The 26,530-nt window shown below is 39.1% G+C and overlaps 1 protein-coding gene across 3 annotated transcripts in view; it reads right to left on the bottom strand.

Annotated features, from left to right (window-relative positions):
• The window catches only part of PARVB (parvin beta), a 57,707-nt gene that overhangs the window by 3,680 nt on the left and 27,497 nt on the right, over positions 1 to 26,530 (bottom strand). For all 3 annotated transcript variants that reach the window (XR_014885424.1, XM_085232671.1, XM_019612004.3), the window contains exons 4-12: positions 23,832 to 23,934; positions 20,128 to 20,268; positions 19,260 to 19,375; positions 14,061 to 14,119; positions 12,419 to 12,438; positions 10,606 to 10,667; positions 9,335 to 9,403; positions 7,033 to 7,134; positions 3,503 to 3,575 (exon numbers count right to left, since the gene is read on the bottom strand). Coding sequence is in view for 2 of the 3 variants with exons in the window: in XM_085232671.1 (XP_085088797.1) it covers positions 3,503 to 3,575; positions 7,033 to 7,134; positions 9,335 to 9,403; positions 10,606 to 10,667; positions 12,419 to 12,438; positions 14,061 to 14,119; positions 19,260 to 19,375; positions 20,128 to 20,268; positions 23,832 to 23,934 (745 nt within the window). In the remaining variant the exon portion in view is untranslated. The remainder of the gene's footprint in view (positions 1 to 3,502; positions 3,576 to 7,032; positions 7,135 to 9,334; positions 9,404 to 10,605; positions 10,668 to 12,418; positions 12,439 to 14,060; positions 14,120 to 19,259; positions 19,376 to 20,127; positions 20,269 to 23,831; positions 23,935 to 26,530) is intronic.

Genomic DNA, 26,530 nt, shown 5'->3' with positions numbered 1-26,530 from the left:
CACTGTGCTGGTGAGGCCTCACCTGGAGTACCGCATCCAGATCTGGAGTCCTCAGTACAGTAGAGACATGGACCTGTTGGAGCGCATCTAGAAGCAAGCCACAGAAATGATGCAAAGGATGGAACACCTCTCCTGTGAGGGCAGGCTGAGGGAAATGGGGCTGTTCAGCCTGGAGAAGAGAAGGCTCCAGGGAGATCCGATAGCAGCCTTTCAGTATCTAAGGGGGTCTATAAGACAGAAGGGGACAGACCCCTTATCAGGGTCTGTTGCGATGGGACAAAAGGAAATGGTTTCAAACTAAAAGAGGGGAGATTTAGATATGTAAGGAAGAAGTTATTTACAATAAGAGTGGTGAGGACTGGAAACAGGTTGCCCAGAGAGATGGTGGTGCCCAGTCCTTGCAGACATTCAAGGTCAGGCTAGATGGCGCTCTCAGCAACTTGATCTAGCTGTCCCTGTTCACTCCAAGGGAGTTGGACTAGGTGACCTTTAAGGGTCCCCTGTAACTCAAATGATTTTATGATACTCACAACTCAGCAGTGATATGCTCCACAAATAAATCTTAAATTCTTTTAGGAGACTCTAATCTTTCTATTACCTAATATCCTTCTTACCATGCTAGACCAGGGAACAAAACAATTCCTATAAAAAAGCTTTTCCACCAACACCTCCCATCCTATTACTCTAATAAAATGCCAGGAAATGCCACAAGTAATCCAGGGATGATAGTGAAGACTGAAGAAGTGAAAATAAAGGTTGGGTAAAATATGCAAAGAGGGAACAGGGGAAGAAGCAAAAGATACACAGAAAATAGTATTTATGGAAGGAGAAGGAAGCAAGAATATATATTTTTTTTAAATCACACAAGGAATTAGACGACTGCAAAGAGTTAACAGGTCAAGTACAATTAACATGAGGTCCAAGGGGAAACAGCTACTGCTTGTTTTGAAGAATCACTGCCAGGACCTCCCCACCCTACCCTCCCACCTAAATTGGATAACAATCTTATATCCTCCAAATTTCATCTGAGATTTTTGGTAACCTCTCAGAATTTTCCTGTATTACTTCACCTGTATCATTTAAAATGTTGTATTTTGCACTTGCATAAACATGGCACATCCTAAGATGTGCTGGCAGTAAGTGGCAACAGGAAAAAACAGGAGCAAGAGCTAAGGATCAGGCTATGACACAGGCAGGGCTGGAAGGGACCCAAACCAGCAGCACCGTGCTGGACAGACAACGGCCACCTGCCCTCACTGTGTTGCTGGAGGCATTTAAGGCTGACTCACTCTAGTCTCCAGAAGCACTGTGAGCTACAGTGACTGCTGCTGATCACCTGTGTTGATAATCCCGAAGGAATCAGAGGTATGCGAGGGTATTTACTGTTAAAAGAGGGAGTGGAACCAGCTCTTTTATTTGGCAGTGCAATGTTATGTGGATTTAGAATCAGAAGAAACAATTGTGGTCACATAATTTAAACTCATGTACAACACAGTCCTCAGGGTATGTCCTTCCAGCAAGGAAGGATCATGGTATCCTGGGCTGAAATGGAGGCATCACTGACTGCAGGTAAGGGAGGTGACTCTTCCTCTCTCTGAAGCCTCACCTGGAGCGCTGTGTACAGTTCTGAGCTTTCCAGCACAAGATAGACAGGGACGTATTAGAAAGAAGCCAAGAAATGGCCACTAAGATGGTTACGGGACAGAAGCATCTCTTATATGAGGAAAGAGAGAGAGCTTAGACTGTTCAGCCCAGAGAAGAGAAGGCTTGGGCAGATCCTATCAATGTGTACAAATACCTGAAGGGTGTAAGAGGGCAGAGCCAGGCTCTTTTCAGTGGTGCCCAGTGCCATGACTGGCATGGCACTGGGCAACGGGCATATGGGTACAAACTGAAACACAGGAGATTCTTTCTAAACATCAGGAAATACTTTTTTTTTTCTTTTTTTCTTTTTTTTTTTTATTTTTATTGTGTGAGTGATGGAGCAGTGGCACAAGCTGCCCAGAGTCTGTGCAATTTTCTCCTTGGAGATCTTCAGAAGCTGCCTGGACGTGCCCCGGGTATCTGTCTCTAGCTGACCCTGCTTGGGCACTGGAGACAGACCTCCAGAGGTATCTTCCAGCTATTATGTGATTCTGTGAACTTGACCTTCAAGATCTTGCACTGAGCCAACTAACCAAGCGATCTTGGTTAGTACTTGGCTGAACTTAAAATATAAGGTTAACATTTGACTTTTGTTTTTCTTTTCAAATCTTCCAGTGGTAGAAATTCCATCTATATCCCTTGACAATTCAGGCTGATGGTTAATTACCTTCACTGTTACAAAAGATACACTGTAATTCTATTTTGACATTTTCCTATCTTCCGGACCTTGTTATGCCTTTGTTTGCTATATTAAAAAGTATGGTATTCTAAGATGCATCCTCCCTATGTGGGTTATTACAGTGTTCCTTATTGATGTCTTGCAGGCATTCCCAGAAGCATGCATATTCTCAGCCTCATGTTTCTTATTTTAAGATGAAGCATACACAGTCGTAACATCCCCAACAATAACTAATGAAGTGTTAACTGGAAGTGGCTGTCAATCATGAAGATATTAAAAATACTCCATCATTTTAAAACTTTCACATCCCATAACAACTCCTTTAGAGGCTAAAAAATTAATCCAGTAAAACACAGTTTTGCTGCAATAACTCAGCATCAAGTTCTGCTTCAACCTATGGAATTGGGCTGGAAGATGCTCCTCTTTTTGTATATAACTGGTACAAACGAACACTAAAACATCAAACCACCTCTTTCATGAAAGCACCACAGAAAGCATGGCCTAAAACTAATTCAAGAGGCATTTATAATGCAATTCCAACAAAAGGGCATGAAGTCACTTAACATGTTTTCCAGCCTATTTAGGGAAGAATAATAGATCAGTTTGGCATTAACAGAGAATACTATACTCACTTTCTAAAGATTGCTGGAGTCTATGACAAAATAAATTCTTGTTCTAAGAAATATGTATTACATGACTGTACTGTCAAGACGCTGATCCTATAGAGAGTTTGATGGAACTACAGCGACAAACAGAGCCCAAGACAGTACTGCATAAATCAAGAAGAGTTTGTTACCAGATCACATAAAGGAGAAAAGCCTTTCAGTTATCTGACCCCAAGAATACAAACTAACTGTAATAACTACGAGAATTAGACCATGAAAAGCTCCTGCTTAGACTGCGATCAAGAATGATCAAGAATACCAGTCAAATTTATAACATAGCACTGCATAGCTCCTGAATCTTTCCCTAAAACTTGACGTGCAAATTTCAGTAAACCTATTCCAGATAAGAAACACAGGTCTGGACAGCGACAATTAATCTTTTGAAAAATTGTTAAGGTGCACATTACAGCTCCATTTTTTAATACTACTCTGTTGTCTCAAATGAAGTTACACTTGAAATGCACCTGACATTATGTCTTCATATGTAGTTCAAAGACATGTGTCATGCCCATACCTTCAGGACGAGCTTTTGGTTTCTTGAGTCCTCCATCTTGCATCAGCTCAAAAGCAAAGGAAACATTGTGGACCTGAAAAAAAGAACTATTTAGAATCCTGAAGTTACACAGGAATTATAAAACCTTTAAATAAATTTTTAAAAGATGTCTTAGTCTCTCTATTCGATATATAAAATGATAATTCTATTTAAATCAATAAAACACATCTACAAGTTTGGGTGTGACAGAAAGCACTCATGAGGGACTAAGAGAAGACAGTTTGTGTCATCATAGGTCAAATACTGACTTCTTCATATACAGCTTTTTCATATACAGGAAGTAATTTCAGAATTCCAAATATAAAAAGATGACTAGAGTATGGGAATTGTTGATCACGGCCTGAACCCTGAACCTCCGGAGGGAAGCAATGAGTCAGCCGTTGGAGCTCAGGTGAAGGTAAGCACATCTGTGCTACCAGGAAGGGGTGGAGCCTGGTTCTACCTCTCCTAGATCCCATTTAAGCACTGACTGCCACTGAGGAAGAATCTCTAGCGGGAGATTGTTCTTTGTGGAGTTTACTGCAAGCCTACAACACTGTTGAGTGTTTTTGTTTATTTTGATTATCTTTCCACAGTGATCATCTTATCTAACCTCTGTATACTTATTGACTGTACAACTGGGTTCCACAGGAATCAGGAAAGTCCATTAAGCTCTGATCTCAGTCTTTATAGCAGAGGCCAGGGAGCTCCCAGTAACAACTGGAACAAAGCTGTGTTTTGTGGAGCTCCTCCTGCTCATACCCAAGCTCAGTATTTCCAACTACAAGGCAAGAGATGAGTTGCCATCCTGGTAAAAGGAATGTAACGGAAGTGATCTAACCAGAGATGACAAAATACACACAGGTGTGTGAGAAATAAGGACACTAAATGAAATATTTCTGATTAATATTAGACTTTTCTGCATTATTATCAGCTGTATCAGATGTATTCCAAGTATCACATCATCAAGGAACAAGGCATCTTGGTGCTTTTTACTTTCTTCTACTTGGAAAGTGATAAAATTCAAATCAGATTTCTCAAATAAAGGTAAATGAAATGCTTTGTGGTGGCAGTTCCTGAGCAGACTGATGTTGCAAAATAAGCTAGGCACAGCTGTGCAGAAAGGCAGACAGCTTTCTGAGAAAGCCTCCGAAGACCACACATGAACATAAAGTCACAGAAAAGAAAGCAGACAAGAAGTAAAAATACAAGAAAGAGGCAAGATTAAAAGACGATACTCATTGAGAAGTTAACATTATGGTTTAAAGAGATCTGCACAGCACATTTCTCTGCCATAAACAAAGTAATTTGGATTATGAATTCTGTGCAGTTCTATCCCTGCAAGTGACAGTTTTGGAGATGCGCAGCAAAAACGAGAGATTTAATTAAAGCTACTCATCTTGGAAATCAGGGAGTTCCGCATACAAAGCTTCCCTGCAACAAAGATGAAATGCCCCTTCCACTGGCATTTATTGCTCAGGGTTTATTAATCTTTTTACCTGCTCCAATTTCCCCTCATTCATTGTGACAAAGCCAATCATTTTCCAAATGAAAATATTGTTTTCCCTTCCCAAAAGACAGTTTACCTCTTGCACTTTGAGTTACAAATCCTCTTTCCTCAAAGCAAAGTCTCCACACAGAAACAAAATGTTACTTCAGGAATAATGGATAACACTAATTTAAACCATTAACAACAAAATCTGAAAGAGCACTGACTATGACTCAGCATTCTGCATTTCTAGAAAGAGGAAAACTGAGGCTACTGTAATAAAAAAAGCAAGAGAAAGATATAAAAGCAAAATTGTTTAGAAGGTAATATAACGACATTTTTCCACTGCTCTATCGAGTTCCTGTATATTATAGAACATTCAAAATTATTTAATTTCCTCCTATCTAGAAACTCAACACCTAAACAAGCTCTCTTGCCAGAGCCTGCTTTCCTTCCTTCAGGAAACCCCTTTAAGCTCCCAAACAGCTAGTTACCTACAAAGGCTGTCAACAAGCCCTATGTAACTTATAGAACTGGCATGCTCAGCATATTAGGCTGAGTCTGTAACTATGCTCACCTGGTACACTTCCAATTACTCCTGCAACATTGAGATGATCCACTCAGGCAAAGCTGGGTTATTCTATCAGTGGTAAGTGCTCTCTCTCAGGGAGCATTACTGTTGCTAAAGTGTGCACTGAAGTCATACAAAATATAAACAAGACTTCATCTTACAAAGCTGTTTCAATCCTCTATCTTTTTGCAGTGTTTCCTGACCTAATTACCTCTTGCTCCAGTTCAGCCTACATTAGACAAGTACTGTCCCCACTAAAGAACCTGGCAGAATGAAGAACAGGGGACAGATGAATTACTCCAGCACAACGAGATTGAGAGTAGGCACTGAATATATCTAGATATGTGCACAAGTTCAGGGACAACTGTAGAAAGAGACAAACTTTTGGTTATGATAGCAAAGTTCTCTTTTCATCACTAATGTTAGGAGTTATACAGGACAATGGGGCTAAAAAAATCAAGACAGCTATTTTGTTCCCTTCCAGTCCTGATTAAAACAATCTAAGACTTCAAATAATCCACTCTTCTTCCGCAATACTTATTTTGTCAAGCCTTACTAGATAGAAGGAAACCACCAAAAAAGACAAGCTAATACATTCTCCCGAAAGTTTAAGTCAGCAGTATTGGTAATGACCCTGCCAGGAGCTGGACATGAAAACACACATCTGTCCTCAGAAATTGATTGGTGCTTTCTGCACGATCTCTCCCTGGCAGGATCAGGGCCTCAGCCATCTTGGCTTTATACAGCTACAAAACTTGTTATCAGTGAGCTCTCAACACATAGTTTTTAACCACAGATCAACCAAAGGTCATGGTCTGGGTACCACCTCTTCTACTACACTATATCAAGCATATCAAGTATGTATCAATTAATGATATTTCGTTTGTAGAACCATTACATAAACTACAGAAAAAGGACTATTAGGCGTTAGGCAACTGACACTAATGAGATGAGGGATTGTTTTTTAGGGCTGACTTACTCTGGGAAGAAACTATGTCAATCCTAGTGTATACGGATGCAGATGAAGTAGAGCTTCCCATCTCTTAACTTTTGCCTTTTTTGCCTACTTACATAGAAAATGCTAGGCAATGCCAGGCATCAGCTCTACTATTTAACACAATCAAGAATCCTTGAGCACAAAAAGACTTCAAGCTGTACAGCAAATTAATAAATCACTTTAATTATGCAAAATATTACACAGCACAAAGACTTGTTGATCATATTATCAATTTATCTCTTCTAAATATTCTTGCTCAATTATGGGGAATTTACCTGTTAATTTCACAAGCAACTTTTGATCATATTAACTATGAAGTGCCACAGCCAGTATACCTTTGCCACAACTCCTGAAGATAGAATGTATTTACTGGGAACAAAGAGAAAGGACACAATGACTGGAAAATATCATGCGGTAACAAAGCAAACAGAATACAGTCTGGAATTTCTACCCACCTTCTGATCAAAACTTTCAGGCGTTAAGTAGAAGTTGTGAAGTGGAACAAAATAATCCTCAAGGAGACCCATGAGCAAAACCAAATAAACACCATCTGCAAACTAAATAGAAATATTGGTGACATTTCTAAGTGGAAGCATCTGTTTTCAAATAAGCACTCACAAACAAGTGGAACAATTAATGCTTGGTCCAAACGATGTACGTTAATTTCTGCCACTGTTGTTTGCTAGCAGAGAGGCGTCAGACAGTTTGGGAGTCACCGACTTTTCCTTTCATGCGCAGCAAGAAGTTGATGGCAAGTGCAATTAGCACTTAGGGCTTTGTTTCATCTGCTCCCTGGATTCACCTATACCACTGGAATCATCAGCACAGCTGAGCAAACTCAATCACTCTTTCCTTCGAAGTGTGTTGCTATATACATCTATGATACAAGGCTTTATCCCTACATATGGTAGCATTGTTTCCTCTACTTTCATTTCATAAAACAAGCTATAACACTAATCCATTCAAGAGCATCTGTCAAGTAATGTTTAAATCACTTATATCCTGTAAATACTTCCAGGCAGTAGAAATTAGAAACAATTTACCTGGGAGTTACATACAACTGCCACTCCTTAGGGGTGCTGCGTATTGAGTCTGACTAAGGAGAGGCCAAACTCAACATCCTCATTTGTTAGGCTACTGAATACTTCGGGATGAGGTAGAAGTATGTAAGCTTGTTCTTGGTTGTGATTACTTTATTTAAAAGCTCATTTTAAAAATGATCTTTTGCTCCTTTGACTTTCTTGAAGAGCCTTGCCAACTTTACTACTGTGTTTAACAGAGCTTTCTTGATTAAAAGTTTGAAAACAAACAAACAAACAAACAAACAAAGCAACCAGACTTCCTGGAAAACATGATTTCACACTGTATAGTCACAGTTCTATTTCTACCGTACATAATAATTTTCAACTGCAGTCCCGCCTCTCAAGTCATGTATATTCAACACTCTGCCTCAAATCAGAACTTTAAATAAAAAAAACCTGTCACAGGTAGGAACGTTAACTTCATAAAGAATTTGCTCCAGCTCAAAATAGACTCACAAATACTCTCAGCAGTACTGTTCGGTATTCCTACCAGACAGGAAGACTATTTACTGGCTGGTGGAGGGGGGCAGATGCTATATATTTCAAACAGAACTCTCACTTGTGATCCTGATACAACATGTATGACGTCTTCTAACCTTTTCAAAAGCAAGTTGCTGGATACTTCCTAGACATTAAGAACCAACTTCTAGTGACAGAGCAGATCAAGTCACCCATTTATTTCCGCAAATATATAAAATATCAGCAAATGACTGGTACTAAACCAAGTCACTCAAATCAGCTACCAGTACTCCAGGAGTAATACTCTAGATATCATGATTTTTTTATTATTATTTTATTTTATTGCAAGTACAATAAGGTAACCTCTCCACAGCTCGATGAACTCTAAAAGAATACTTGTTTCTGCTTTTAAAACTCAGCCAAAAAGTCAAGCTGAAAATCACTTAATTTGACCTCCAGAGGTAGAACTACCCCACTGACACTTAAATTCACACTTATTTAATGTTTCCAAGCATATTCTGTACCCAGTTTAGTGCTAGAGGTGGGCAGCTCCTGCAAAGCTGACTGTGGTGGTAGACAGTCACTTCAGTGAGCTTTAAACAAACTAACCTGGATACCAACAGCAGTCAAGCCACGGCAGTACATGAGCTCACAGTTGCTAATCCACACTGCTGAGAAGTGCCCACAGGATAAAGAGGACACAAAGCCTTTGTGGCAATAGCAAAATTGTTTCCAGTCCCTCTTTGATGTGATCAAAGCTAGCACTGATATCGCTGTGACGAACCGCATGCTGCAGGCCAGACTCCTCCTGAGAGCCCCAGGCAGCCAGCTATTAAGAGCTCCCACCAGCTAATTAGGAACCCTCACTGCTAGTAAGACACAATCCGCCATCCATCCATAACTATAGCAACAGCTTTACAGCATAACACTTTGATCCAGGAGACAAGTTGCCCTGAAATCCAGGGTATTCTACAGTCATTAAAATGGACATAGTGAATATCCACGAATTTCACCTTAAAATGCAAATCCACAGCAATATGAAGCATATGTAAATATGAGTAAAGGAAGCTAACATCACTGAATGCCATTACTATTTAAAAGATACTATAAATCAATGTGCTCGAAGAGAAGCAGTTCCGTAACACAGTTTAATGGAATAAGGGTCTACATTTGTCATTTATACACTTAGACTACATTAAAAAAAAAAAAATCTTACCTGAGTTTCTAACTCCGTTACTTCCAAATTCAGTTTGTTCAAGTGTTTGTTCACAAAGGTGATCAAAGACTATAAAACACCAGAACCAGTAATGTTAGAACTACAGGTGATGCCTATGTTAATATACACTTTTAAGACATTTTTAAGCTTAATAAACACAACTCTGTGTTGTTTGCTTTTAAATAAATAAGTACATAAAAATGAAAACAACTGAGTCGTATAATCCCTTTTGTTGCAACATAAACGAGGAGTCACCAGGTGGTGCTACTACACACTTGTTATCTTTCCCAGTACATAAAGCGTAATTCAGTGTAGTGGGAGAAAGCTGTGGTGGCATTGGTTCTCTTGCAGTTTCTTTGTGAAGATGAGGTCAGCAGTAGGTGCATTTACTGTCCACCAGTCTTTTCAGTTTGTTAGAGAATATCCACTGAGTGCAAGGCATCAGCAACACTCAGCTAAGATTCCCAAATGACGGTACCAACAGCACACAACTCTGTGCTCACCTCTGTTTCTGGAGTGATGTGCACTTAAAACGGCAGTCATGATTTAACCAAAATCTGCACTGTGCATTTTTATTCACACATGCAAGATGCTTAGCCAGTTAAAATATCAAAGCAGAAATCTGATAGCCTGCTTAGAACGCTTTCAAAAGGGACAGACACAGTTGGAAGGCAACACTTATGTGGCACAGGTAGAGCTAACTTAACTCTATCGGCCTTAGCAAGACACTTCCAGGAGACTTTTGCCACCACCTGATGCTCATTATCCTTCGGTTCATCCCCTCCTTGCTGGAGGGCAGCACTTGGGGTATAAAAGCATGTACAACTGTCCAGACAGAATGATCTGGATCACTGCAAATACTTTGCAGAATGGCTTTTTCTAACCTGCACCACTTTGAATCACAGATAAAGAAGTAGCTGCTGACATAGTGAGACAACTACATGAAGCACTGATCTTTTGCTGCTTAGGGGCAGCCAAAAATGATGTATATGGCTGCAAACTGTCAATGCCTCTATTAGTACTACACAGAAAAGCCTTGAACAATAAACAACAGTAACCAGACAAGAACCTTACTGAAGCTGATCAATCAAGTTACCACCTGCCCCTGAAGCAGAGATCTTTTGGGAATAAACATTCTTTTTATTACTTTAAAATCCTTTTTTTCCACTGTCAGATTTCTCTGGACACCTTTTCCAAAAATATAAGAAGAAACCAATGAAGAAAATAGAATCTGTTTCTTTTTTTTTTTTTTTTTTTTTTTTTTTTTTTACCTTTTTGACGACACTGAGTTTGTCTGGCGCATGATCAAAAAGCGTGTCAAAGGCATCACGCTCTGGTTTTACAGGAAAAAAAAAAATATTAAAATGAATACACCTCTAATAGCCAAGTACAGGAAGTATGTTATGTTTTGTAAGCTTAAGGGCCTGTCTGAGGAAGATGCATAATAGAGACCAAGCTAAAAGTAATCACTTTGTTTTAGTGTCTACTTAAATACCAGAACAAACCACACTAGAAATTTCAGGGTTAACTGCAAATACATTGACTGCCCATTCTTGCCCTTCATAATTGGTGGACAAAATATATAAGTGGAAGAAAAAATAAAGTGAAACAAATTTTGACCGTTCCCCAACCATGTCTGAATCAGTGAGACACTGAAACATCACCTGATGGTACTCTAGAGCCATAAACGTAGCTACATTCACGCCCAAAGGTCAGCCTCAAAATCAGATGTTCATACAGTTAATTTCATTCCTACTGGTCATGCAATTGACTTCAGTTAAGCTTAAAACTGAACACATAAGTAGAACGTGATTCACCACTCAACAAAGAGCAAAGCTTATGAGCAGTATAAATATTTAAATCACTATAGAGCAATTAGACTTTACCATTGTACTATGGCATTGGATCCAATCTAAAATCTACTAACATGAAAAGATTCATGCAGTATTCCACATGGGCATTTCAGGGCTGACAAATTTTCTAAACACTGAATTGTCTGGATGACATTTTAAATTGAATTGTCATCATCACGTGAAACAAGTGAAAGAAAAACTAAAAATCTAAACATTTGCATTTGTATTTAAAAAGAAATCAAAAACAGTTAACTGTGCTAGTTTAAGGCTGTTAAATTTTTCAACATAGCTTCAACAGTTTTCCTATGTTCAAATTCTTTTTGTTTACTGGACACATTTTAATAGATTTATGTTGTTAAATAAAGATATCTATTTTACAAGTTCCTTTGGTATATAAAGATATGTTATTTAGTTCCCTTTCATTACTTATTTTTTGAGTACTTAATTCCTTACTATTGTAGGTATTCTACAATGGAGGAAAGGGTAGCGTTCATGTATTACGACTGGGAAACTGAGAAACTAAATGACTTGTCCATTACCACACAGTTCCTCAGAGAAACTCACATCTCTCCAGTGAATAGTAAATGATGTAGGTGCTGCTAACTAAACAATATGTAAAAAGAAAGAGAAGCCTCTGGGAAGCATCATTAGAACACTTAATTTTTGTTTAGAAGACCTGATCTATGGTTGGTAAAGTCTGTCAAATCTGATGAACATGGAGGAGAGAAAGTACTGTGTGTAAAGGGATTAGGACCAGTGCCTGCAAGTGGACAGACACATAAACAGAGCTTTCTTTACACTCATACCAGGTACCTTTGCTTCATTAATTTCCATGTGTCCATTTATATTTAAACTAAGCAGTCACACTCTGAAGAAGGTGTAACTTACTCGTGGGGGCTACAAAGATTTTTGTTTGCAGGACACTAATAATGGTAGTAGGAAATACTGCCCTATGTAGCATTTTTACTGTTTGTTACATGGAGTGAAAACAGACCAACAAGGATTAGTCTAGAAAACAAAAGTAGTGCACTAGATGATCTGATTCTACCCATTACGTGCAGGGTAAGAAAATCTAACCCCACAACACACTCCAACCCTGCAGCATTGCTCAATCCAGTGTCTTGAACTCATGAGAAAAAGCAGACAAGATTTCTGTGCTGGATTATAAACAGATAAACAAAAAAAATAAAAATAAAAAATAAAAAAATTCAGGGTCAGCTTTGTTACTTACCAAATCTTCCCATCATCATCCTGCAAGACAGAGAAATTAAAAACATTGTGTTAGTTCACGAATAATCACTTTGAAAAGGCAAGACCATGGGCTTAACAGGTCTTTTCCTGCAAGATGCCGAGGGCTAACCACTCCTATCATGTCAGGAGGCTGGGCATGTTGCAGACCTGATGCAACGTGCTGCAGTGTCCCCAGTAGATCACCAGTGATATCAGGGAGATACATTTGAAATGAATTGAAATTATGTTTTATACAGAATTGTGATTTTTTTTATGCATCACTGTTTTTATGATGAAGAGTGAATGAACACACGTTTCTGTGGGCAGTTTTCATATATATAGTCACTAGAAACTATAACGCATGGCTCAGAAAGAGTAAGGCTCACTTTAATCTATTTTATCTGAAGAAAGAAAACATACATAATATCTGACTGGAAAATAAACAATACTGCCATGCATCAATTATATACACAGCCCAGTGACATCACCCCACAGATGTTTATCAACTGAGCATCAGGCCCTGATTTGCACAGAGGAATTTGAAAGTATTCAATTAATGCTGGAGTCTGCATTTTCTGTACCTGTCCAGGTATGCCACACATTAAATAGTAACCTCTCTTTATATATCATTAAGTAGCTTAGCAAAACACATGCATAAACACACAAAAAGTAACTGTAAACATCTTTCTTGCTAAAAAAAAAAAAAAAAAAAAGTCCAAACCCTACTACACAGATTCTACCTTACAAACCACATCAGAAGGAGAGGACAAACTAACTACACTGTTCAAGAGTATAGGAGGAATTCTGGTGCACAACACAGAAGCAGAGCTCAGATCCTACAAAGAACACTATGGATCGTTAACATCCACACAGAGATGTTATGATCTCATTTTTGAATGTTTCCATCTGAAATATCTTCCCCACTGAGCAAGCCACATGGTACTTCATTTATCTTCAAAGTCATGGAAAGCTGAGCCAACTCCACAGGGAGCCAATACACAGAAAGACTGAAGGAGGGCTCGTGTAACCCCTTTTAGAAAAGTTGACTTCAGGCCACATAAAGGAGAACCTCAGCTTTTATTTACAGCCAAAATGCATGTCTTCCCTTTTCCTTATAAAAAGAAAAGCAAAAACAGAAAGCAGAGTAAACCCATTGCAAAAACCGAGAGTAAAGACATTTATTTATTTTTATTGAGCTCTAGCCCTCGGGTACTCTACGAAAATAAGAGATCTCATCTCTTCTTACAACTTTATCAGTATAACTTCAGTTTTGAGTCACTGCCTTTCAGCAAAGTAATCTACCCCCAGAATATCTGCACTGGTCCTTTACTTAAGAGAGACAACATCTCCAGACAGAAATGAGTTACGTACGGTGACCTACAGAGGGAGGAAGAAAGGCCCCCAAGTGTCACTTCCAGTGAGGTACCCAGATAAAAGCTTTTTTGATACAAGATTGTCAAGAAGACGCTGTTGCTGTTCTCCTTTGTAACGTATTTCCAGGTACAGTTGTTTTTATATAGTTAAAAAGCAACACATTATGGATTTTCTAAATTTAGCAGGGGTGAGGACAAGATTATTTTTCTGTTTTGTCCCTGTGAAAAATTTCACAGACACAGACTCAAACTAAAGCATTCTGTGCTTACTCTGTTGTAGTCGTCAGCTCCTCTGTAACATGAGTTGTCTGAAGAAGGCCTTCGCGTTTCTGGAAGTGAAGGGGGAGTTAGAAACAGAAATAGCATTAATACAGGAGAAGCTCATTAGAGGCTCAACAACATTCATCATCTTTCAGAATCCCAGAGCAGAAAACTGCGTAAACCATGTTTGCTAAGGCAAAGTTTTGTACGGGTAGAGGTGAAACAGCTGACACAAAAGGGCTCATTCCTACAACAGTAGCATTTATCAAGCTGACAGTCAAATGAGTATTTGGGAAATGTATATATATTTGCAGCCAATAAACTCACTAACAATTCTCTGCCTGAGACCACGGTCAACACTGTGCCTGGAACACCATTAGAGAGCTTGTCAGCCTCATCTTAAACACCCCAGGGTTATTTATTTTGGTCAGGGTCAACCAACACTTTGATACTACTGGCAGCCTGGCTCTCAGGAGAGGTCTAGCGCTGAAGAACAGACTGCCATCCCCTGGCCAAGCCTCTGTTGTGCTGGCAAAGCCCTCAGTGCACAAGGGAGGCTCTCTGAGAGCAGACGTTAGTGAAGCCACCAGTCACACTCCTGCCAGCAATCACCACAGAAATGTAGAGAGCACAAAAGACCTCAGCAGTGATTTCACAACAGACAGCATTTCCCTGTTACTGGATTTTCTTTCCTTGCAATATTTTTCTGTATGAGCAAGAACTCTTTAATCCAACAAAGAGTTAGTATTTGTTAAGACCATTTCAATCCAGTTTCCTCAGCTCTGTTAAGACACAGCACTTCAATACAGAGGTACCAACACTCCAGAGTTTTGGCATGTGGTAGATGCCTTTCTGAGGCCGGAACTGTTTTTATCTGATTCAGAAAAACTTCTCAGCATCTCTTTTCACTGAGTCTATGGTCCCTTACAACATTACAGCACACAGCTTTATTTTCTTCCCTCCTTCCTCTACATTAAAAAAGCTGACATCAGGAGCTCAAATATCAGCAGTCATCTAGGAACCAGGTCCTGTCAGAATGATGAAGACACAGATAATAATGAAAGCTGCTAGCTCTGGTAAGCAGGGAAACCGCCACCCTCAGGCACAAGCTCTTTGCACATACACAATCTCAATCATTTTCACCAGCTGAACCCCAAACAAGAACTTATTAGGCAGAATAGCTTTGAAGAGAAGCACATCCTTCCCCAGAAGCAATCTAAAATAAGAAATGCAATTAAAAAAAAAAAAAAAAAATCAGTAACAAGAATTTGTTCCTTTCTACTCCCTATTCAATAAATGAGGGCAGTGCTACTTTCCCAAGCCACCCAGGGAGCCTTGCTGAGAGCAGAGTGGGAGCCGCTGTCTCCCACCCTTGTGCTGCAGCAGCTCCCTCCTGAGCCTGGCCCAGAGCTGGATCCAGCCCTCTGGCCATGTCTTCCCAACACCTTACCTCTGTATCACAAATACATCTAACCCTGCACCCCCGAGGGAGCCACAGGAATGGTGCCAAAGGTTTGGGAAAGACAGCCAGGATGACAGCATGGGTGGAAAAATGTGGAAGTATCTGACAGTGCAGTGTTTTCATGTGTATGAAACAATGTTATCTATATTCCATCCTACAGAGACCCTGCTTTACTCATATCAGTTTCTGGTTCTTTTGGTCACTGTGTGCCTTGTGAACAAAGCCTCAATAAGAGGTGACTAGTGAATAATGCCTCCAAACTGCTAATGAGACAGAGGGCTGGATACCCACGTTGATTTCCCAGTGGGTGGAAACAGCAACACGTCCATGCAGCCCTCTCAGAGGCAGCTGAGCACACGCACAAGGCTAGGTCCCTTGGCCTTGCATTCCAAAACAAATGTCATCCATCGATAAAACTAGGATTGCTTGCACAATTGCCACCAGATATGTCTTCTTCATGCTGCTCTCACCTTTCTGCAACTCAGGCTACAGAGGAATTACTGTAAAAATATCTCAGATCTTCCACCAGCACCAACGTGGGACACGCAGCAATTTTAAAAATGAGGAATAGGAAAGCTGAGTGCAAAAGACGGCAATTACTGAGCCTTGCAAAAATAACCAACGACCAGGGAGCCTTACGAACAATTTTTACAATCACCTCTGAGACATTTTTGTTTTCCTGAATTACAGTATTTCTTCATCATGCAAGCTCACGTTTCAAATATCAGGAGACAGTCAGATGCAAGAAAAATCTCAGGATTTCAAATTCTAACTGGAGCTTCACAATGAAACCATGAAGTTTCAACCCTCCTTGCCCTCATTAAGAAGGGCTGAAACAAAAGGGAAACACTAACACCATTATTAAAACAAGTACAATCTTAGACTCTTAACTCAGCACTTCAAGTAGCTGTCAACAGAATTTTAACTAAAAGACTCACCGAAACCCTTGCTCTGCTAGGACACTTCATATATAATTTGGATTTCAGACACTTCATATATAATTTGGATTTATGTTGCCATGCTCACATTTTATATTTTATTCGGAAGAAAAGAAGATCTAAAAAAAATCAGTTTCGGGTGTTGATTTCAAAACAGGTTTGAAATTAACTAGATTTCTGAAGTCCCACTCTCAAGAGACACCCCATGGTGCCCATTATAAAACAGTATAAGCAAAAGTGTTTTTCTGCTGTGTTAGTCTTGTTGCTGCTCTGGGCAGGCAGGAATATAGATAAAGGTTCTTCCGGACAGGGAAATTAAAGCAGAAAGCCCCCTCCAAAGCAATTGTGGATTTTCTGAGCAAAATATACACTGCGGGATCAAAAGACCTCAGTATGTTGTCTGACAGATACTGATCCAAGTACAGATTCTTCTCAGAACAGCAACTGAGGAAGGTCTCAGTCTGCCACCTTAGGACTCCAAAGAAAGGGCAGAATTCAAAAGGATGCCAAATCATTGCTGGTCTGTGTAGATCTTGATAAACACTTTCCATGTAGCATGGTGTTATCATAATACTACTTCATTTTATGGATAAGGTCACTAAAAATCAGAGGAAAAATAAGAGAGAAGAAAGCCCACAACACTTACATAAGATAAAAAGTACTTTGTACCATTCTTGGGTTGGCTAAAAAATGTGCACAAGTTCATTAAGTAGCAACATTCTAAGCCAGCATGACAGTTATTTTCACCATGTAAACACAGAAATTGAGAAGTTTAATTCAAAGTGCCAAAGTCACCCATGAAAGTGAGACTTAACTACTTTGGAAAACTTCAGTATTGGTGTGTTCTTGCACACTTCTCCCACATCTTCCAAGGTTTTCTTGCTCTGGGATCAATTCCATAAAGCTTAGTCCCTCTACACTTTACAAACTATTGATTAATCTCCTTAAATGTATATTCAGATAATAATCTTGCATTAACTATGATCTACTTTGAAAAAATCCTAACAATTATTAGGATCTGTAATGAGAAATGATTTAACAATAAAACTGATCATTATAATAGTTTCCTTACTTAGATTGAGAATGATGCTAACCTTATAACCATTTTTATTTTTGTCAGTGTAAAAAAGGCTAAATACAATCCATCTAAAGAGATTTATGTTACTGAAAGAGCATGTATTTTTAGACCAGATTAAAAATGCTGAACTACAAAAATTCATTTTTCCAAACTATAAGGCAGAAGTTATTCCTTCTGCAGGAACTCTGCAAAAGAAACACACTTCAGTTCATACCTTGTCTTGCATTCCATTTAAATAAACAAAGCTGAATGAGACAAGCAGCAAAACAAACCTCCTTTTGCAGGAGTTGTTATAACCATTTCCAGGACCCCAGACTCTAGGTCCAAGAGCAGGAGTTTACAATTTCTCAAGCTTAAATAAACCTTCCTTGTACATGGCACGGGAGTTCCTTGCTTGCTTTCCTCTTTATTGTGAAGTATTCACAATATTCACATTTATTGTGAAGTAGGGAGTATCTGCCAATTGCCCACTTACTCTGTACCTCTACAGCATTCAGGTATGGAGTCTGAAAAATGCTATTATTTGAACATAAAGCAAAATGAGGGTTGCCTAATCAACAATGATGCAACTGCATCTTGTAATGGTATCAACACTTGCAAAGCAAAGTACAAGGGCACTTCCACAGCCTGTTACCAGCAGCTGAGCCTGCATCTCAACAACACCGCTGAGCACCACAGCAAACAGTCATGGCATGATCAGTGGATGGCCAGATGCAACAGATCTGCCTGGTTTTGCAACCGTTGTTCAGGAAAGCTGGGTTTACATGCTGCAAACTGTACTGCCATGAGAGCTTCAGTTGGAATAGAAGGGAAGATAAAAAGCAAGAGTAGAAATGCTCTGAAAGTAGAGCTGTTGTAGATCGAAAGGAAACTGTTGATGTCAAGCAGAGAAAGGAGTAACTATAGCAATATCTAGGGCAGGAGGGAAGAAGTCAATGCTCCTTGGATGAAATCTGTTCTGCACATCTAAGGAAAGCTAACAAAAACACAAGGCTGTGCAAGAAATGATGGAAACTACACTAGTGCGCCAAGGAAAACAACGCATCTAAGTCTGAACAATAAGTCATTGGAGAAAAACAACATAAGTAACAGGCTTCACAGGCTGAGGAGATTGTACATGTTGAAACTCTTTTCTGTGCTATTTGTGTTTCAGTGGCTTCTCTATAAAAATGCATGGCAAAAAACATTTTCTGAAGTGCCAACAGTTACAGACACAACTCTCTTCTATACAAAATCACATCCCACTTCTAACTTCATACTGCAATAGAAAATCATGTAATCAAATAGGTTTGAAAAGATTTTCAACATGATCAAGTTCTACCACTGCCTAACACTGACATGTCCACCACTAAACCACATCCCTAGGTGCCACATCCACATATCTTTTAAATACTCGTAGGGATGGAGACTCCACCACCTCCCCATGCAGCCTGTTCCAATGCCTAACTGCCCTTTTCATGAAGAAATTATTTCTGACACCTAAACCTCCTCTCATGCAACTTAGGCCATTTCCTCAAGTAGTGGTCCTAAACATATTAGAGAGAGGATGTTCTTGGAATCATACTTAATCACACAAAATGCATCCCCAGGACTGGGACTCACTAAAAAGCCAGGACAAGAATTTTCTGAATGAGACAGGAAGGCAACAGACAGAAGCAGCCCAGCAGCATGAAATCAGAATAGTAGAGAATTGTTGTTCTGATAAAATTCTTGTCAAAGTTCATACTCACTCGTACAACCACCACTTGTACAGACACATGTTCAGGCAGTCGGATGGGAGCCCGGAAATGCATTGCCAAAGCTACCAGAAGGTGAAGAATGGAAATCAAGTTCTTGCCATGGATTGCTGCAGGGAAAAGCAAGCAAACAGAATACTTTAAACAAACATCTCTGGGGAAAAGGTGGAAGAACTGAAAAATGTCTACAGTGAAGATTATCTTCTTTCTTTTTTCCTTCTCCCTTCTTTTTCCTAAATTAACAAAGGCAGCAGAGCCTAGATTCAATTCGCTTCAGGTTACGTAGCTAATTCAGGAGTCCAATCATTTCAGCTCCTTCTCTAGTCAGTGAAATAAAAACAGTCAGAATCAATCGCTTTTCTTCCACTGTACTGGAGAATTCTGCTTTTAGATGTTCAGAGTGTTAACACAAACTTTCCTGACTGTAAAAGACAAACAACATTCACTACCTCAGCAAAACGTCTTCTCAAACTTCATTCTCACTTTTGGATCATAACTGGCCAAGCTGGAGTATGGGGCACTTTCTGCTTAGCCTCTTAGAAACTACATCTTTAAACAGGACAGTGTAGTGGCCAGAAGGCTTAGATCACCCTCTAGTAATTGAATGATTGTTGAATTTCTCATATTTGTAGGATTCGAAATCAAGAAGCAAACAAATAACTTTCTAATAAAAGCACATGCTTAAAGGAATAGCATTCCAATTATTCCATAGCCATGTATGCCTGTCTTTAAAGTCTACAGAAGGTGGTACTGGTTATAATTCATACATGGATTTGGTAATATCTTCTATGCAAATAAATACCCTATTACCACACAGTTCTTGACTATGAAGCTGAGACAGAAACCATAGAAATGTCCTTACAGTCAACGTTCCACTTGATTGTCCAGCCATGGGGTCGAAGTAAATCGTGGACAGCTTCCAGGACAGTCTGCAACTTTTGTTTCTGACCAATCTCAGACTGAGTCACTTCTGCCACATTGAGTTTACGGTCAGCCAATTTTTCTGTATTTGAAGAAAGCAACAACAAAATGAAACAAGCAATACCAGATTGATAAAGGAGCTGGGTGGGAATAACAAGTGCAGAGTATTGGGGATCAGAGCCAGGCTCTGCTAGAAATTTCCCAACAGAATGATTTTCCTCAGAAAACAAAATAACTGAAAGCAAACCTTTATCAAAGCGTGTCACTTCCAATAGACCCTGCAACAGAAAACAAGTAAGGTCTGGCAGAACACGCTCACCAAGCAGGTGACAAAATATTTAGTAACTTTAAGACAGGGAACAAGTTAGCAGTAATGGTTACTGTGCCTCCTGTTTTCTTTCATTGCTGAAAAACATTTGGCATAACACAGCCTTCCTACACAAGGAACTTCCATCAGTTTAATGGACTTTTCTGACAATTGAAGTTAAGTTAGGACAAAGAAGGGACAGGCTGGTGTGGACATTTCTTCAGCTTAATGAAATCTATTTTGGGCTAGCTGAAGGTCTGAATTTAAACTAAAGAACGTGTGCCTCCTCAACCCATCAAGAGAGTCATAGATTCAAACTGATGTACTGGAAGTGATTTAAAGAAATAAGTAAGCTGGAACAATATTGTTGTGTTGTCATAATACTGTCACAGTTGATTACTCCCAAAAAATGAACTAACATTGCATTATTTTCTAAAATGACATAACTAAAATTTTAACTTTTTTTCTATAATAAAATTATTTGTTGTAAAAATCATAGCTAAACCACTTTTCTCTTCTTCTGCACTGTGGCCTTTGCCAAAGAGGCAGGAGTCGAATGTCCTTCTCTCAAAGAAGAGGGCTGAGGAATTGGGGATAGAGTTTTCCATCCACCATAGCAATGGAAACTGCTAATCTCTTTTCTCTCTTCACTCTGGAGAAAAAATGGTCAAACTCACTGTCCTAGCAAGTCAGGACTGGATGAACATATAACAACTAAGTATTCCAGTCTTTAAAACAAAAAAACATATTTCATCAAAACCTTTAACACAACACAGGATGGGCTGGAGAAACATTCTGAAGTTGTCAAAACATACTATTTCAAGAGTGGAAATATTTCTGGTCTCAAGTTCAAGAATGTCTTTCTTTTGGACATTTTACACAGCTGTATATATATTTTTAAGTGTCAGAAATATAGCTTTTCCTTAATACCCCAAACAGAAGAGATTTGCAGATTATCAACTCATGAATGCTTTCAACATTTTGATGGTTTCTATCAATCTATGAATTTGTTATCAGTATCTGAATAATCTTAATGGAAAAACATTCCTTAGCCAGGATGTCTGTGAGCCTTTCTTAAGCTGCTGCCAATACACGTAAGCATTATTTTAAATTATCTTAGATCTTTTATTAAAAAAATAATCTATCCTACAAGACTTTTTTTTTTTGTCACAAGTTATAGCTCAATCCATTCTCAGCCCACATGAACTTCCAATCAGCAAGCAGAAACTAATTTCCTTTTACCCTGACACCAAAAGCACTACACCACCCCAGCCTCTCTCATTGGCATTACTTGTACTTTTTTGATAAAATTAACCAAGCAAGGAGCCCTACCTAAATTGATCTGATAATCATTTGCTCATCTCTCACTTCAAACAGCTTCAAAGTAACCCCACTGACAAGCTGTTGTCTTTCATCTGCCCATCAAGGCAGATCCTTCTGTCTGTCCATCAAGACAGATATTCTTTAAATACCTCTCACAGACAAGGAATGGTAACTGCTACTTGAAGTTTAATAATCCTACTTGTTGTTAGCCTTTCCTATAGGCAAAAGAAGACTGTTGTAAAACTGAGGATTGTCTTAATCATGAGGCCTCAAGCATCAGGAGCACCACCGCCAGGCATGACAAGCTTTGCTGCATCTCACATCACTGAGAGGGCATGAAGATGAAAAGTTTCAGGAATAAGTCTTGCTGAATAAATTAAGAGACCACTGAAAAATTCATGTTGAGACAACACCACACTGGGGCTGAGCTGTGATGGCTTCAGGCCAGGGAAGAAGCATTTGCTCTCCAGTCAGAGGCCAAACAGGGAGAACATAAAGAAAAGTCAGTCTAAATAAAAGTCTCAGGCCTGCAAGATGTACATGCCCACCTCTCCTCCTGTATAAGTCCAACTGGTCGTGCATGTATGGACAACAAAGCACTTTCTAAATGTATGCAGGCAGAAACCATGGCCTCCAAAGAGAGCACAATTTCTTAAAGTTCCCAATGACAAATGGCTCCTATAAAATAAACTACCATCTGCCAGAACACCAGCATGTATATATCCAAAGTACCATTTTGCCCTCTTATTATCCTCTGACATCAGACTGATGTCACACCCTATTACCTTCAGCAGTGAGACAAATTTGCAAATCCATTTCCACTACTTTTCCCTAAAGCCCAGAAAGAACTTGGAGCAGTGCCAGCTTACCCCAATTACTTCAAAGAGCTTCCAGAGCACTAAGAAGGTGCACACCCTGGTGTTAAGACTGGCAAAGTAATTCACAGAGAGATTTAAGTAACAGTGAAAGACTTCAGCTCCCTTTTCTGAATGCCTTTATTTAGGAGTACAGCACCAGAGCAAGGGTCAGCTGAAAGTTCTCTTACAGTGACATAAGCTACCAGATACTAACCCAAATTGGGAACAATTTTGTATTCACACAAATATTGCACACAAATTGTTGTTTACAAGTTTTAAAAGCTTATATTTGCGAAAACACTGCATGCATTTTATTTGAGGAATGTGTGCACAAAATTCAGTAAGTAGCTTCAGTTACCACCAATAGAATTAGCATCACTTAATCCTCTTTCCGCTACTCTGACAATTATCCCATATCTCAACCCTATTGAAAACTATTTCAACTATTGAAAACATGACATAGGCAGACAGCACTCAACTTACTTATTTGTCTCCAAGAAACAGGGGGATCTACAGTGAGTACCTGAAGCTTCAAGTCTCTCTTTACTGAAAACACCCTAGTAAACCATTACATTATCATTCAGCTTTTCTTGGTTTTGATTCTTGCAAAAGCACACACTGCAAAGATGCAAAAGGGTTGCAAAATCAGAACTGCTTAGTTAAATATATATCCTTATGTACCATTTGCACTTAAAAGCACATTGTGAGTATGTGAGTATGTGCCTGCTGTTAAGCATTCTCTTTTTTTTTGTTTTGTTTTGTTTTGTTTTCCTAAAAGTAATTCTTTATGAACTCAAAAAAACCTCTCAGCCCAAAAAAACTTTCAGGAGCAAACTATGAAGACAAAAGTTTGGACCATGGGGCTTCTGCTTGACCTCCTCTTCACCTTTTTTTCTGCCACATTTCAGCCCTCTGGACTGAATTTTCCCAAATGAAAGTTCCCAAATGAGCTACCTAAGAATGATCCTCCCCTTTCAAAGGAGGAGTGCCCAAGAAGAACAGATGAGAAGCTGACACTGTAGCTATCAGCAAAACAAAATATACCCTCGGTGAGACAGTGAGTTACTGCACAGCCTCATGACAGTCCACATCTTTCAAAGGGTTTAATTTGGTGCTTCCTTTCACTTTCTGGAGCTGCCTTCTCTTGTGTGAACTCACCTAGTAGCTTCTGCAGTACCTGCCCATCATAAAGGTCTTCTTCAAGCTGTTTCACAATGATTCTCTCCTCCACCAGCACATCGTTAATCCAGTCAATTAGAACCTGGGAGTACAGAAAGAGGAAGCAAATGTCTAAAAACCACCGAAGTATGTTCCTTCAGGCAGTAACCAGGAACAGAAAACAGAACAAGAATAACTATATTTGTGTATTCCTAAGTTACAGAAACAAATAAATAAATGTTTTTGCTGTTATTGTTTTTATTTCAGGTCTAGCAACATGGCAATTCTAGTGCCCTGTATTTCTTTGTATTATATCTTCTTATTGCACCAATTCTAATGCAAGTAGTAACCAGTAGCTCTGTAGCAACAATCTTTGCCAATATCTAGCAAACCTGCTCTCCATGTCTCAAGCCTCATGCCTTACCTGTTTTAAGTGATCAGCAGGCCTGCCAGGAGATGACAACAGACCCCTGAACCTGTAAGGCTCCCAGCACTCCCACTGTCATCTTTGAGGAGACACCAGTGGTAGGGAAGAGACAAAAGCTTCAGAGGGGCAAAAGTGAATATTCCCACTAAAAGGAACTAAACACACTCATGAGGGAAATTGTTGCCATTAAGCAACTAGGCATTTTAACTTCAGGTATTACAAAATACAGAAGTCTGTAATTATAATTTTGGTCATCTGGGCCTAACAACCATTCTGCAACATAAGTAAGTAACAGTCCCCATACACTGACAACCATACCTATCTGCAAAACAAGAACAAACATTAAAAAACCCCTTTAAAAAAAAACAAAAAAACAAAAAAAACCCACAGAACTGATTTAAGTTTTCAAGGTGACAAAGATAACTTCCAAACAGTTATGGGAAAAAAAGCATTGACTGAAGTTAGCAGTAATGCTTTCCTCCAATTTATTATTTGGAAAATTAAATGCCTTTTGTGAAATAATACAGTTCTGTGAGAAGAGATGACAAGTTGTATTGCTAAATCCTTGACTCATAAGGGCAGAAGAATATTTTGCATATATGCAAAATACAAGCAGAGCCACCTAAAATAATGTGCCTCAATTAAAAAGCTCTGCTTTTTTATTTGCTTCATATAGAAGGGTTGCTCTGAAAGTAATGCCTCTTATCTTATTAAGTTGGTCCATGATGTCAGAGGCAGATGTTGGTGATATGGCAGCAAAGGTTGAACCTTCCCACCAACATTCTTTTACATTTTGCTTCAGTGTGACAGATGGTAGAAGAATGGCAGTCTAAGTAAGTAACATCTGACATGGAAATGCAAATGAAGCAAAGGTGTGTCACTGAATTCTTGCACACGGAAAAAATTGCACCCAGTGACATTCACTGATGCTTGCTGAATGCTTATGGAGAACAAGCAGTGGATGTGAGCACAGTGAGGCGGTGCATACTGTGTATCAGCAGTGGCAACGGCGACATGAAAGAGAAGCCACATTTTGGACAGCCATGCAGATTTTTATATATATATAAACATATATATATAAGTGGCATTACTTTTGGAGCAACCTATGTAGAACTGTGGATTCTTCAAATTCACTTTTTGATTTGATCCTATAATTCTGCCTCTTGGCAGTTACAATAGCTAAGAACTTCATTCTATTTTAATATTCAAGAAATTATGAAATAAAAGGCAAATAAAATAAAGGACTGCACTGAAAAACATGTCTTTTCATGGAGACATGAATATCTGACTATGTAGGTCACAAGGACATTTAAGTAATCTTGCTCTGGTGTCATAGCCTGATAGAGACATCACATGGAGATAGAGAGGAGAACATCAAGATGATTATTCTTCCTGCATTTTATCTTCTAGCAGCTCTTGAGGTCCTCTTCAGCTGTCTGTAAATCAGGTAAACCCTCAGCTGCTCATTTCTCTTCTAGATTTAAAACTTTATGCCATGTCATCTACCATCAGGAACAGGGCACCCAGACTTTACATTTCCTTTGAAAACCTCTAACACAATTAGCTCATTGGAGATTACAGCCAGCTGCAAGAAGATGCAGCCCAAATAAAGCAATAGAACTCTGCTCTGCAGGTGGGAAATTGTGACCACATTTGGAGAGAAAACTCTTATTAACTATTTTTGTCTCTTTCAATCTTTTTTTTCAGGGGACAGAAGGACATTTATGGCGAAGGGCTGAAGAGTCAGGCAAATTAATAAAAAAAACTGCCACAGCTGAAAGACAATAAGGCCTCAAACTATTCACCAATGGTACCAATTAAAAAAAACACAACCCACAACCTCCCCAAAATTTACTGTCTTACCTCTTAATTTCCTGATCACGTCTTAATTAGGATCCTGGAAAATCTTTCTGCACTTATTTTTAATTCTATTTTAACTTTTGCAAGGGACATAAAGCACTGTTTTGCTTACTGAAATGACTAACACAGAAAAATACTATCTGACTCTTTTCTCACAAAGTCAATGCTCCAGATCTTTGTAGCTGCTCTTTCATGCAAAGACAGAAGCTGGAAGTTTTCAGTAACCTGAATGTCTAAAAATCTAAATAGCTTGACACAGGCATGGAGGTACTTGGAGGGAAGCAGACCTAAGGAGCAGCCAGAGTTTTTCCAGTGAGTGAGAATATGCTCAACTAAGTTAGAGCTATATTTGCTGCATTAAATAAGAGATGTAAAGAGGTACACTGCAGAACTGAGGAAAAGCTTCACTGCA

The sequence above is a fragment of the Meleagris gallopavo genome, chromosome 1 (genome assembly GCF_905368555.1).
Source record: "Meleagris gallopavo chromosome 1, MGAL_WU_HG_1.1, whole genome shotgun sequence".
NCBI classification, from domain to species: Eukaryota; Metazoa; Chordata; class Aves; order Galliformes; family Phasianidae; genus Meleagris; species Meleagris gallopavo.
Note: the sequence above shows the minus strand (reverse complement) of the source record. Positions and strands in the feature narration are given on the sequence as shown.